General features: G+C 46.6%; 3 protein-coding genes across 3 annotated transcripts in view; 2 read left to right on the plus strand and 1 right to left on the minus strand.

Annotated features, from left to right (window-relative positions):
- Positions 1-342: 342 nt before the first annotated feature.
- LOC308163722 (THAP domain-containing protein 5-like) lies at positions 343-2,714 on the minus strand. The gene is made up of 3 exons (XM_080537912.1): positions 2,621-2,714; positions 2,178-2,364; positions 343-1,959 (listed from the first exon to the last, which is right to left on the minus strand). The coding sequence occupies exons 1-3, from the start codon at positions 2,701-2,703 to the stop codon at positions 1,117-1,119; spliced, it is 1,113 nt and encodes a 370-aa protein (XP_080394038.1). The 5' UTR covers positions 2,704-2,714; the 3' UTR covers positions 343-1,116.
- A 410-nt stretch (positions 2,715-3,124) lies between these two features.
- On the plus strand, positions 3,125-6,071 carry LOC308163256 (dnaJ homolog subfamily B member 9-like). The gene is made up of 3 exons (XM_080537436.1): positions 3,125-3,164; positions 3,645-3,894; positions 4,229-6,071. The coding sequence occupies exons 2-3, from the start codon at positions 3,678-3,680 to the stop codon at positions 4,699-4,701; spliced, it is 690 nt and encodes a 229-aa protein (XP_080393562.1). The 5' UTR covers positions 3,125-3,164; positions 3,645-3,677; the 3' UTR covers positions 4,702-6,071.
- A 481-nt stretch (positions 6,072-6,552) lies between these two features.
- LOC308163255 (dynamin-1-like protein) overlaps positions 6,553-13,197 on the plus strand; it is a gene marked incomplete at its 5' end in the record, with an annotated part of 13,127 nt that continues 6,482 nt past the window's right edge. Inside the window, 7 exons of the mRNA XM_080537435.1 lie at positions 6,553-6,654; positions 7,856-7,997; positions 9,959-10,005; positions 10,109-10,180; positions 10,715-10,801; positions 11,236-11,398; positions 12,819-12,939. Coding sequence (XP_080393561.1) covers positions 6,553-6,654; positions 7,856-7,997; positions 9,959-10,005; positions 10,109-10,180; positions 10,715-10,801; positions 11,236-11,398; positions 12,819-12,939 — 734 coding nt within the window. The remainder of the gene's footprint in view (positions 6,655-7,855; positions 7,998-9,958; positions 10,006-10,108; positions 10,181-10,714; positions 10,802-11,235; positions 11,399-12,818; positions 12,940-13,197) is intronic.

Genomic DNA, 13,197 nt, shown 5'->3' on the forward strand with positions numbered 1-13,197 from the left:
CCCAGTGTTGTTGTCTGTCCTTTATGTTGTGTTGTTATGTGTGGTTTTTAGTGGAGTGGCGCGGCAAAACGAATTTCCCCACGGGGATAAATAAAGTATCTTTGAATTTGAATTGAATTGAATGTACATAAGTATTCAGACCCTTTGCTATAACACTCTGACTTGCATAGGAATCAATTACACACTGTGTGGATCACACTGGTTGTTGTCATTATCTATGTGGTAGCAGCAACAAACACACACAACTAATCCTAGATTAAATATTCATCTTACTGTTATCACTTGGGATCCACTTAAGTTCTGCTCAGGGAAGTAGATAAAGCAAGACAGAACACAGAGGAGTAGCAGAAATAAATTCAACGTTTAATGAGATCCAAGAGGACACCTAAAACAGTATCCGTCTACCTGTGGAAAAAGTAGCTAATTGACATTATTTATCATGAAAAAGTTTGCGTATGCATTTTACATAAACAAGCAAAACATGTTTATAATGTTCAGTGAGAAGACTAAGTGGTTTGTCGAATTGAACATGAAGACATTTGGCGAATGAAAACATTAAAATCATGAAAGTAGACCTCAGAAACTGTGGCTTTCCGCTGACAGCAATAAATGGCAATATCATTCATTTTGGAAGCAGGCCTACGTGCTATAATATACTAACTACATCATGACATAAAACATAACATCATGACGTATCACAAAGATAATCAACAGAACTTTTTTTCCCTTAAAACGCCACAGATTCCTCCAGATATACTGACATCCGATGTCCAAACATGGTGGATGTGGGTACAATAGTACCATACTTGTCCTTACTCTTAGTGACACAGTGCCACCATGTGGAGACATGTGAGTGAAGGCAGGCACACATACATATGCACACACACACATTATGCGCACACACACATTTGCGCACGCACGCACGCACGCACGCACGCACGCACGCACGCACGCACGCACGCACGCACGCACGCACGCACGCACGCACGCACGCACGCACGCACGCACGCACGCACACACACACACACACACACACACACACACACACACACACACACACACACACACACACACGCACACAGGGGGAGTTGTGAAACACGAGATAAAAACTTTTTTTTAAAGCAACACAGACGTAATATAGTCCTCTAACACTTTCTGCTTCTCTTTGAAAACCACGTTGTCCTTCTTCAGGAGCGCTATCTCCGTCTCCAGAGACTTGATGGTGGCGATGGTGCTCTCCTCTCTGCTATCCAGGTCCATGATCTTAGAGTGGAGGCTGAAGATCCGGTTCCACAGCTGGTCCTTGTCCGTGTCCGGCCGGGCGTAGGAGTGCTCGTAAACCGAAACGCTCTCGCCTTCGCCCTCGCTCGTCGGCCCCGCCCCCACCCCCTCTCCGACCGCGTCGTCGTCCGCGTCGTCGTTAAACTGGCCCAGCGCCGCCTGTATGGCCGCCTCCACCGCCGCCTCGCTGTCGGAGAACGGCCCCAGGGACTCGCAACACAGGACGGTCACGGTGGTGGAGTCTGGCTGGGTCTCGTCCCCGTCCAACCCCCCGCCGCCGCCAGGTACTTCGCTCAGGCAGGAGGAGGCTGGGAGTATCCCCCCGTCTCCAGGGAGCTCACCGGGGCTGGTGGACTCACACACCATGGCGGCCTGGGACTCGGAGAGCAACGCCTCCCCTAGGGCGTCGTGTCCGAGGGCGAGGGAGGCGGCCCCCGCGTCGAAGTGGGAGAACAGCTGTTGCGTGAACAACAGCGTAGGGACCGAAGACTCTTCGCTGAGCCCAGAGACGGGGCCGGTCGTGACGTCAGCTGACTCGGCTTTGACCTCCCTTTTCAGAATCAGGGGTTTCTTTCTGGGCGGGGAGGAGGAGGATCTGATGAGTTGGATGGTGGTGTCGCATATCCTGGTTTTGGGCTTGGTGCTCTTTTTACTGGCGGTGACGATCTTGTCTTCGTCCTTAGGGCAAAAAGAGTAACAATCACGTCATGATGATATAATTATTGTTGGTTACATATGGCCTAATGGTTGTGTTGTTGTTGTTGTTGTTGTTGTGATCGATCATGATCAATGTAAAATGCATTATGAGGCCTGTGCACCTCTGCTGTCAGTGTGTGTGACTGAAGATACAGTAGACATGTGGAAGCAGATGTTGCAGGGGGGGGGTGTGGCCTGACCGTGTGGAGAGAAGGGAAGATGGTCGGGATCGCTGTGTTCTTGAGGTAGCGGATACCCCAGCGCACATCGAAAGAGTCCTCTGTGAAATGCTCGCTGCACAGGTACTGGTGTCGACTCGGGGTCCACTGAGCTCGTTTCATGTTGATCACCCATGCCTGTAGTCTAGCCTCGTCCTGCAGGGGGAACCTGTGAGAGAGGGGGTAAGTATGGGGAACGTATAGGATTAGGATGTCCTTGTGAATATTATTGGCAGCAATGACAAATAAGAGCTCACGTGATGATATAACGATCAAATAAGCATTGCAGAACACATCAAGGCAGCTTGAAACACTTCACACATCTATGAAGCAGATCTACAGGTTAGCCAGTAGGCTACTTGCAGCACTATCCAGGTGCTCTAGGTAAGTTTAGCATCCTGAAAAAAAGATGAGGGTAAACTTACGGGTAAAAGCTAATTCTCTTGTTGTCTTTCGAGGCCGATCCTCCGCGGTTGTGGCAAAATTTGACGGCGCAATAACGGGGCATATCTTAACATGAGAGGACATGAATTTACAGTAAACAAAGACCAGCCTGTTGCTTAACAAGACATTATTTGCAGAGCCCTCATCTTCCGGGTTACGGAACGGATGACGTCACGACGTGGTTTGCGACAGTGTTCCACGTGCTTCTGGGTATGAACCAATCCCGGTGTTCGGAGTCACCAGCATAAGAAACGAACCAATAGCGTTACGATTCGTGGTGTTTCGCTCTGGAATGCCACGGGGTGCGTTCGTAAGTTCGCTCTGGAAATCTGATCGGCACTCGCGGAACGCCTCTCGTCCAATCAAATTACTCGGTCTCTCTACCAGTGTGCGCTCCGGCGCTTTCAGAGCAAGTTTACGAACGCACCCGTGGCTTGTCAAGCTTGGTCAGGCCAGCTGTGAGCTCTGGTCGTCAGTCAGCGGGCTGATAGAAGTACCCAGCGGGTGTTGTCAGTGCTACTCAAGGTAAGTTCCTACATTTATTACATAATCACAGTTTAGATCGAAAGATCTGACAGTAATTCGTTTTGAAAGGAAGCATAGCGATGTTTGTTTTCAGCAGTGTTTTTACAGATTATTTGTTTAAAGTATCTGGTCTAGGTATCCAAATGTAGACATACAGTCGCCTACACTTGTTGGATTTTCTGTGTTAAAATGCGTGTCGATCAGTTTAAGGCTGATCCCTCTCGATATGTCAGTGTGTGTGTGTGCCTACAGTTATTTAGTCACACACTGTCATCTTTTAATGATGAATCATCTTGTAATGATACATGACAATACATTGTGCTTTGCTTTCAAGTTGTCCTGCCACTATTTGATCATTCATAACCCTGCTATTGTCATGTCGTGACTTAGAAAAATGTGCATACATTTGCAGTTTGTGAGTGTCACACTAACTGTCACCAACTGTCACTAACTGTCAAGCCTCTATCTCTTCCTTCACAGGGGGCGAAAAAAAAGGCGTCAAAACCACCAACCATGGCAACAGCACAGTCAGTGGTAATGTTGGCAGTGTGTATTCTCATGATAACAGAGTTAATACTGGCCCAGGAGGACTTCTACGACACTCTAGGTGTGCCCAGAGATGCCACGGAGCGCCAGATTAAGAAGGCCTTCCATACGCTGGCCATGAAGTACCACCCCGACAGGAATAAGAGCCCTGACGCGGAGTCAAAGTTCAGGAGCATCGCCGAGGGTGAGTAGGCTGGGTGTGTTGTCACGCATTAGAAACTCTTCCTAATTGTCTCTTACACCAGAGCAGGTTACTGTAGTGAGTCACCGTTCCCCAGACTCAATGTGACGGTCCCTATCCCTTCGATGTATTGAATTAGGCTATTGTAGTACTATTGTAATATTGCAGCATTTCTGTCAATTGTCTTAAGCAAAGAATGTTATGTTTTTTGGGGGCTTCTTCTTCAAATGTTGTCAATTTGTATGTTGTAAAATGTTAGATAATGTGTTTGTTTCTGGATCCGTCGAAGACAAACCTGTTTTGGTTGACGTCTTGTGTCTCCTTCCACCCTCTCCAGCGTACGAAACGTTATCGGACGACAAACGGAGGCGGGAGTACGACCAGTTTGGCCCCGCCCCCTCCGCAGGCCGGGGCGGGAGCGGCCAGCCCTTCAACTTTGACGACATGTTCAAAGACTATGACTTCTTCGCCGGTCACCATCACGGCGACGCGCGGCAGGACGCACACTCCCACCACCACAACGCCCATCACAGGAGGGCCTTCGAGAGCCACTTCCAGGCCCACCAGGAGGCCCATCAGAACGCGCACAAAAGACACTTCCAGCAGGGGGCAGACTTCGGTGGGGCGGGCGCGGGCGCGGGTGCAGGAGCGGGACTCTTTGACAACATATTTGAGGACTTGGAGAATATGTTCTCGTTCAACGGGAACAGCAACGACGGGGGGAGGTTCCACGGCTCGGTGAAACAGCACTGCAGGACGGTGACTCAGCGCAGAGGGAACATGGTGACCACGTACACAGACTGTTCCTGAGGCTCACAAACTACCACACATACCTCCCTCCCCGGTGAACCTGTTCAGAAACGACCGCCTAGCCTCCTCTCTATGCCCTAGACACTTGTGTAGAACTGGAAGGGTTGGTTAGGTTTAAGTCAGATGGTAACCTTTGAACCTATCATGTCAGAGGGCAAGCTGAAGCTATGACCATTCTTGCTTAAACCTCTCCAATCCTTTTAGATCTAAACGTGTTTTCAGGGTGGCAGCTAAGGGTTGTTTCTGGGTGGGGGGGTTAAGCTTTTGTTGTTTTGGAATTCATGTTAATTTATAACTTTTGAGCGGGCAATATATTTGGGTGGTTTTGACAAATGAAAAAGGAGTTTCATAATGTAATGTGATGACCTCCATAGAAAAACAATTATCTGTAACAATACCTTTGATGCTTCCAAGCAATAACTCTTACGTGTTATGTTTTTGTTGGTACAATCAAACTATATTTAGGTTCTTTATGGAAGTCATTGCATATAACACCTCCATTTTGATTTTCAGTTTACTGTGTTTACACTTGTCAGAAAACACCATGCAATGCTCAGTTACGTCATTCTCAGGTTGAGTACAGTATTTCTAGAAAGATAGCTACTAGCTAGCCTACATGTTAAAACAACAGCCCTTCAGTGTGAGTAATTTTGGTTTAAGATTCGGGAGGAAAAAGCAATAAGCATTGAACATGGAAGCAACTGAGATGGAAAAAGAAAAAAACTCAAGACCTTATCAAACGATATGTAAATCATCATCCTCCTTTCTTTTTTTTCCCCTAAGTACAGCATTTATTCATTATGCTTGACTTGTGTTTAAATTACAATTCCACACCAATGTAAGCCTCACTATTCCAAATAATGTTCCTAATATCGTCATGGCAGAAAGTCGTTCATATCACATCGTTGATTTACTGAGCATTGGGATTTTTCCGAATATGTTCACACACTTAAGATTATTTAGCCTTCTCCCCTTCAACAGAGCACTAGAGCAAAAAACTCAAATGTCTATTGAACAGAGATGTTTTTTTTCTGCAACAAAGGTTTAAGTTTATTCTATATTTCAGTGCAAAGTAAAGTCATACAGTATTGTAAACCTTGCCCTGTTGGGTAGAGACTAGAGAGCACTTGCGTTTAATCTTCTGAAGGTTAAGTTAACCCCAATAATTGTATTTAACAGCTACAGTATCAACTATTACCTCGTCTCTGTTTCTTCCTGCAGACTTGCCTGTTCTGCAATTTACTTTATGTGCAATATTTGCAGTCAGCATATTTGCTCTTTTCTTGTTGCCTATGCTGCGGCTGCCTGATTTTCATTGTCTACTGTGTGTGTGTGTGTGTGTGTGTGTGTGTGTGTGTGTGTGTGTGTGTGTGTGTCAAATGCTGAGGAGTGATTTGATATGCTTGGGAAATGAATAAATATTTACTGGAAAAGCTGACAGAGACAAATATACTGTTTATTCCTATATCATCATTAAGACCTAGTGTTGTGAAATGTTTCATAATTTGAATAATGTGTCTGATTTGTTGTGTGTTACCTCTAATTGTCGCGTACACATATCAGATCACATAAGTGAACTACACTGACCACAGGGTCTAAAAATTACGCCACGGCTGCGGTGGATCATGGGATATGTAGTCATCGCGGCAACAATCTAATGAGCGATCGGTAGCGTTGGGACTACAAATCCCAGCGTTGCACGATCCAGTTTCACACTTCCAGAGCGCACAGATTGCTGTGGGACATTGAATGACTTTGTATGAAAGCCAGCGCGCACGCACGCACCAGCCGAACAGCTGTTCGATTCATTCGATTTAGCTAGAAAGGGTGTGCCCTGAGCTGAGCTTGAACATGGAGGCTCTGATCCCCGTTATCAATAAACTTCAAGATGTTTTCAATACGGTGGGAGCGGACATAATACAGCTGCCGCAAATAGCGGTCGTTGGAACCCAGGTAACGGGACTGTCAATCTTATTGCCTCACCTTTATGCATGCATGCATCGTTTAGGCTACTGTGGCATGCATTTATTTCATATTTAGTAAGGTTGCTTTTTACGGAAATAGTGTATTATAATCGGCAATGCTAAAAAATAAACCGTTTGAAGAAGTGAAGGGCAGCCCAGTTAAAAATACTTGGTGATAACCGCCTACCGAAATATGTCCTGTTTATTATGCTTAACGTGTCCACGCCGGTGATGTGGCTATTGCTAGACAGCAAGGCTCATTTGACGCAAAGCCTGCTTTTTTGGCAATTGCAATCAAATCCATTTTCAGGAGCTCCCTGTCTCTTTCAATTAGCCCTATTTTTAGATCCTCATGGGTTATCGCATGATACGGTTACCTAACCGCTGCATGCAACACTGGAACACGTGCATGCATCTACAACGAAACAAGGTTTCCTCTACTCACCATGTATAGATCCATCCGGTCAAGTCAGATGTGTTATTCTTAGGAAAGGAGAAAAGGAAGGATGTACTTAAGAGATATTCAAATGACAGGACCTAACTGTTAACCTATATGACATACTGTGATGCCTGTTCCCTGATCAGGGCTTCCCACTCCCCTGTCCCCAGACCAGTCCTGTATGACTATCTGTTAACCCCCTCCCCTGTCCTCAGAGCAGTGGTAAGACCTGTATGATCGTGTGTTAACCCCCTCCCCTGACCTCAGAGCAGTGATAAGACCTGTATGATCGTGTGTTAACCCCCTCCCCTGTTCTCCCCTGTTCTCCCCTGTCCTCCCCTGTCCTCAGAGCAGTGGTAAGACCTGTATGATCGTGTGTTAACCTCCTCCCCTGTTCTCTCCTGACCTCAGAGCAGTGGTAAGACCTGTATGATCGTGTGTTAACCCCCTCCCCTGTTCTCCCCTGTTCTCCCCTGTTCTCCCCTGTCCTCCCCTGTCCTCAGAGCAGTGGTAAGACCTGTATGATCGTGTGTTAACCTCCTCCCCTGTTCTCCCCTGTCCTCAGAGCAGTGGTAAGACCTGTATGATCGTGTGTTAACCTCCTCCCCTGTTCTCTCCTGACCTCAGAGCAGTGGTAAGACCTGTATGATCGTGTGTTAACCCCCTCCCCTGTTCTCCCCTGTCCTCAGAGCAGTGGTAAGACCTGTATGGTCGTGTGTTAACCCCCTCCCCTGTTCTCCCCTGACCTCAGAGCAGTGGTAAGAGCTCTGTGCTGGAGAGCCTGGTGGGAAGGGACCTGCTGCCCCGGGGAACCGGCATCGTCACCCGCCGCCCCCTCATCCTCCAGCTGGTCCACGTCGACCCGGAGGACGGCAAGAAGGCGGACGAGAACGGTAGGCTACTGACACACGGCGCCGAAGCCTCCGTTACGGAGAAGGCATCCCGTCAGGTGACTGACAGCCAAACCCACCGATGAAAGAGAGCAAACGCATCACATGTTCATGGGACTTGTCGTGGATTAATTAATGAGACTCAAGATAGGAAATTGCTTTAAATCTAGGTATAGTATTTATTGAAGAAAATGATCTTTTACAGCTCTAGAGCGGAGAGTCAACTTCTCAATGGGAAGCTTTCAATGACTGACACAAAACTCTCACATAGTACAATTGATATATTGTTAACATAGTCATAACATTGATAACGAGTCTGAGAACAGGGAGTAAGTTCTCATGGGACCGACAGCGAACTGTTTATGAACACAAGGCCCAAACAGCTCTGTGTTCACAAACAGGACTCACAACAATCCCACGGGAACCCACCCCATGGAACATACTGTCACATTCTGTGTGAAAATGAACATCACAGGACTACATACAATAGATATAATGTTAAAACATTTATAAGATGAAAAAATCCATTACAGACTACTAGACTTTAAAAAAGAGCTGAGTTTCGCGACACTCCACCGTGGTTAAACTGTGTGACGCCCACTGGCTGTGCGATGTACATTTTGGTCAGCCTATACTGTAGTAACCACTACTTAGGCCCGGGTGTAACAACAAGCACACCCAGTTAGATACCGACGTTCAGCCGCACTGGCGTATTTAATCAAACAAATGGAAAATGAAGTAACAACAAATGAATGAACGAATGAAACAACAAGAGGGTTAGAGTTCAATTGAGGCACTTTAGGCTTCTCAATAATGTTCCCCCTGGCCTGGATACACTCCAGGTAAAGGCCTCGGCGCACGGTAGGCCGGGGGGTAGGAGGGTCGGCTGGGAGGTAGCTCTGTGGGTACGGCTTTGGAGGGGCTACAGGCTCCCCTGTACTGCTGCTGGGCTCTCTCTCTCTCTGCCTATGTCACGGGCTGTGCCCGGGAGTGGTCTAGCAGTAGATAAAACACATTTACTTTTCACACTTTTATGTGAGAATTGTTCTGCCGGAGTCCAGCTCTCACCCAGTCCATACACGTCGTCTTGTGTCCTGGATACACGCCACTGCTCTTTATGTGTGCCTCCTGTGAGGTGTGGCTTTATGTGTGCCTCCTGTAGGTGTGGCACGTTGGGCTAACGAGCCTGTGGTTTTCCTCCCAGGCCATCCACCCGATAGGGGAATGTGGGGCAGCTGTGCGTGCTTATGGTGTTGATCCACCCTGTAGTACGTGGAGGTTACTACAGGTTACAATTTACCTTCGAGGGGGGGGGGGGTTAAAACAGTTTATGTTTAACTTCAGACGGCGAGTTACATTAGAGTGTAGCCATCCAATTATACACCAAACTTAATGTATTACCATTTTCATTAAAGGTATTAAAACGGCGTAAGTGTCCTGACCTGACCTGAATTGTAAATAAGGTTGACGCTGACTCGGACCCTTGGGACGAGCGTGATGGCTGTAACTCTCTGCATATAACACCTGTCTCATACATACATATTTCAACATATTTCTCTGTCTCTTCCTCCACTGCAGACTGCACTGTGTGGAAAAACACTTGGCTTTGTCAAGGTGTCTTGTTTTTTTTTTCAGTCCTGTCTCTGTCTTAGCTTAGTTCCTCTGACTGCTGTCCTCTCCTCTTATTTCTTCATCTTCCTGTCTTGAGCCGCTTTAGATGTGCTTGGAAGGTTTTCTTTTGAAGTGACAGATGATGACATTTCTCTGCTAGCACAAATTTCCCTCGCCTCGACTAGTGTATACGCCTAGGCTTAGATGATATAGGCTGTACTAGACCGGTACTACCCATAGATCACCCATTTAAGCCTATTTCTTGACCTTATCTCAATGTAGGTTGAGTGAAAAATAATAACTGAGTATAGTAGTAATAATAATAATAACTGAGTGTGTTTTGTATTCGACAGGCACAGAGGGAGACCAGTGGGGCAAATTTCTACACACCAAAAACAAGGTATGATTCTCTCCAAGCATTCGTACATAATGACACTCCGGATTGTGTTAATTGATGCTGATTTTGGTATAGAGTGTTTATTGGTAAAGCTGATGTTTTTCAGATCTACACAGACTTTGATGAAATCAGGCAAGAAATCGAGAATGAAACCGAGAGAACATCGGGCAACAACAAGGTAAGCCAGTCAAACAGAGATTACGTGTCTAACTGGACATTTCACCAAGTCGGCCTTTTATTTGAGGAGAATAATTCAGAATCAGAGTTGCTTCTACTACCTCCCAATGTACAAGTACACAGGAGTCAAATTATTTGGCTTAGGTTCTTCAACATTGGCATTTGCAGCCAGATACAAAATCACAATAATAGAGTAAAGTAAAGTAAAATAAAGTGATAAGTGATGGTAGTTGTACGACAGCAGAACCAGTCGTCCTACGTTGGAATCAATAGTGCAAAATACTTGAACATGACCTCATGATATCTGCCCCACAAGTTTGTGCTCTTTGTTTGTTTATGTATGACGTTTTTCTGTTTGTGTGGTATGTTATGCCTGAAATGTTTCTGAAAAAAAATTAAGTATTAAAATAAATAATAGTGCAAAATACCGTGCAAAGTAGGATAAGAGAGGGTGACTGTCAGGTGGTGACTGGGCCAGAGGAAGCATCCTTGTGAACTGATAAGAGTTTGACGTTGTGTCTCGATCCCCCTCCAGGGGATAAGCGATGAGCCTATCCACTTGAAGATCTTCTCTCCCCACGTGGTAAACCTCACGCTGGTCGATCTCCCAGGCATCACCAAGGTAACGCAGATAAACAGACACCAAGCGCTAGCTCAGCTGAGCAGTTCTAAAAGGAACCTTCTATTTTTAGCCAACAAATCCACTTTTTAGCCTGGTCCCTTGTTAGCCTGGCCCATTAGCCTTGTCCCGGATCTGGAAGATCCTCTTCCACTGAACCAATTGTAGGGCAGAATTTCTTAATCACCTATTATTGTTGTCCCAGAGCAATCGTTCACCTATTGTTCTCTACGATAGACCTTAACATGGAGTTTGATAAGATACATCATAGAAAATGAGTCTGTTTCGTCATCCTGTTGATTGAATGATTCGTATCAACACGTTTTATGAATGTAAACACATAGAAAGTACACAGGACAGCCGCACAATAGTGCAATACCTGTCACACATCCAATCCAGGGCTTCAGTATTGGTGTCGGTGTGTGTCTGTACCTCAGGTCCCGGTGGGCGATCAGCCCGTAGACATCGAGGTCCAGATCAGAGAGTTGATCCTGAAGCACATCAGTAACCCCAACTCCATCATCCTGGCCGTGACGGCCGCCAACACTGACATGGCCACCTCAGAGGCCCTCAAAGTGGCGCGGGAGGTCGACCCCGACGGTATCCATTATGATCTATCATCATATACATTTCACATTTTTGGCATTTATCCAAACGACTTTATCCAAAGCGACTTCATCCTCTTCATCTCCTCTACGCCCTGTGCAGTTTCTCTACTGGAAAAAAAGAAATGAATAAAATAAAAGTCATAATGTCATAATTATAGCGATATAGGCAATATGACTACCAATGGCCCCTGGCCCTAGCATAGACTACTTTTTCTTATAATGACTGATGGATAGATTCACTTACTTAGACGAATGTTTTTGTTGTAAGACGCTTTGGATAAGGCTTCTGCTAAATGACAAAAATACTAAAGGGAGGAAGCTCGAGCAGAAGGGAGGGCCTTCGTGACAGCCAGGAGAGCAGTCTCAGTAGACAGCCCAGCCTTAAAGCCAGATTGGTGAGGGTCAGGGAGGTTGTTCTGAAAGAGATGGTGAGACAGTTGGTTAGATACAGCCGCGTTCAAGGGTTTCAGATAAGAAGGAGAGAAGGCGTACCGGTCTGTCGTCGTGGACAGCAGACGGGTCAAGAGTTGGTTTCTTGAGAAGAGGCTCGAGTCTGGCTTGTCTTAAAGGCAGCTGGGACAGATCCTGTGGATCTGTAGAGAGGAATTGATTATAGTGGTAACGATCACCATCTCTTTGCAAATGGAGAAGGGGATAGGATCGAGAGGGCAGGTTGTTGCCCGTTTGGACGTGAACGGTTTTAAAATATCATCAGGGAAGAAGGGGGGGGGGGGGAAGAGCTGATGAACATGTAGAATGTAGAGCAGTGGGTTTGGGAGGGACGTGTCGGTGTGAGGTAGAGAGAAAGACCTGCTAATGTCATCAACCTTCTTTTCCAAGTAGGTGACAAAGTCGTCCGCAGACAAAGTCATCCGCGGAGGGAGGAGGAGGGGGAGGAGGTGGAGTGAGGAAAATGTGGAGAACAGTGTCCTTGGGTCAGTGGCAGAGGGTTGAATTTGGAATGGAATGGTAGTAAGAAACCTTAGCAGCTGATGCAAAGGAGGTGTAGTTGAGGAGGAGGAGGAGGAGAGAGAAGATAAGAGGAAGAAAGAGCTGTCGGGGAGAGGGTACGCGGATTGTGACGAGATACAGTGTGGGTAGACACAGACTTGGAGGGGGTGGGTTTGAGAGGAAGGGAGAAGCCTATGGAATGAGAAAAGGAGTCTCTATGAACAATAATATGTAAGATCTACATTCTATTCAGCTGACAGTGATCAAAGTTGCTCATCTGTTTCTTCTTTAACCAACTTTGGTATGTGTGTCTGTGTGTGTGTGTGTGTCTGTCTGTCTGTCTGTCTGTCTGTCTGTCTGTCTGTCTGTCTGTCTGTCTGTCTGTCTGTCTGTCTCTCTCTCTCTCTCTCTCTCTCTCTCTCTCTCTCTCTCTCTCTCTCTCTCTCTCTCTCTCTCTCTAGGCAGGAGAACCCTGGCGGTGGTGACCAAGCTGGACCTGATGGACGCAGGCACCGATGCCATGGATGTCCTGATGGGCAGAGTCATCCCCGTCAAACTGGGCCTCATCGGAGTGGTCAACAGGTCTGTAGCCAGTACTGCCTCACTGTCCCTCAATGGGCCCATCCCAGAATATTCTGTGACCGCAACTCCTGACTTGACATCCAGATGCACACACACACATGCACGCACACACACACACACACACACACACACACAGACACACAGATACAGACACAGACAGACACAGATACAGACACAGGCACAGACACACAGACACACACCAAAGTTGGTTAAAGAAGAAACAGATGAACAACTTTGATCACCGTCAGCTGAATAGAA

Source organism: Nansenia antarctica (genome assembly GCF_963989245.1).
Source record: "Nansenia antarctica genome assembly, chromosome: 8".
Lineage (NCBI taxonomy): Eukaryota > Metazoa > Chordata > Actinopteri > Argentiniformes > Microstomatidae > Nansenia > Nansenia antarctica.

Excerpts from the sequence above, each read along its gene's own strand:
- LOC308163722 (XM_080537912.1), bottom strand. The coding sequence starts at position 2,703 with ATGCCCCGTTATTGCGCCGTCAAATTTTGCCACAACCGCGGAGGATCG. Across the intron at positions 2,365-2,620 it reads AAGAGAATTAGCTTTTACCC|GTTCCCCCTGCAGGACGAGG; the intron begins GTAAGTTTACCC and ends CCTCTCTCACAG. Across the intron at positions 1,960-2,177 it reads TCTTCCCTTCTCTCCACACG|GACGAAGACAAGATCGTCAC; the intron begins GTCAGGCCACAC and ends TTTTGCCCTAAG.
- LOC308163256 (XM_080537436.1), top strand. The coding sequence starts at position 3,678 with ATGGCAACAGCACAGTCAGTGGTAATGTTGGCAGTGTGTATTCTCATG. Across the intron at positions 3,895-4,228 it reads GTTCAGGAGCATCGCCGAGG|CGTACGAAACGTTATCGGAC; the intron begins GTGAGTAGGCTG and ends CACCCTCTCCAG.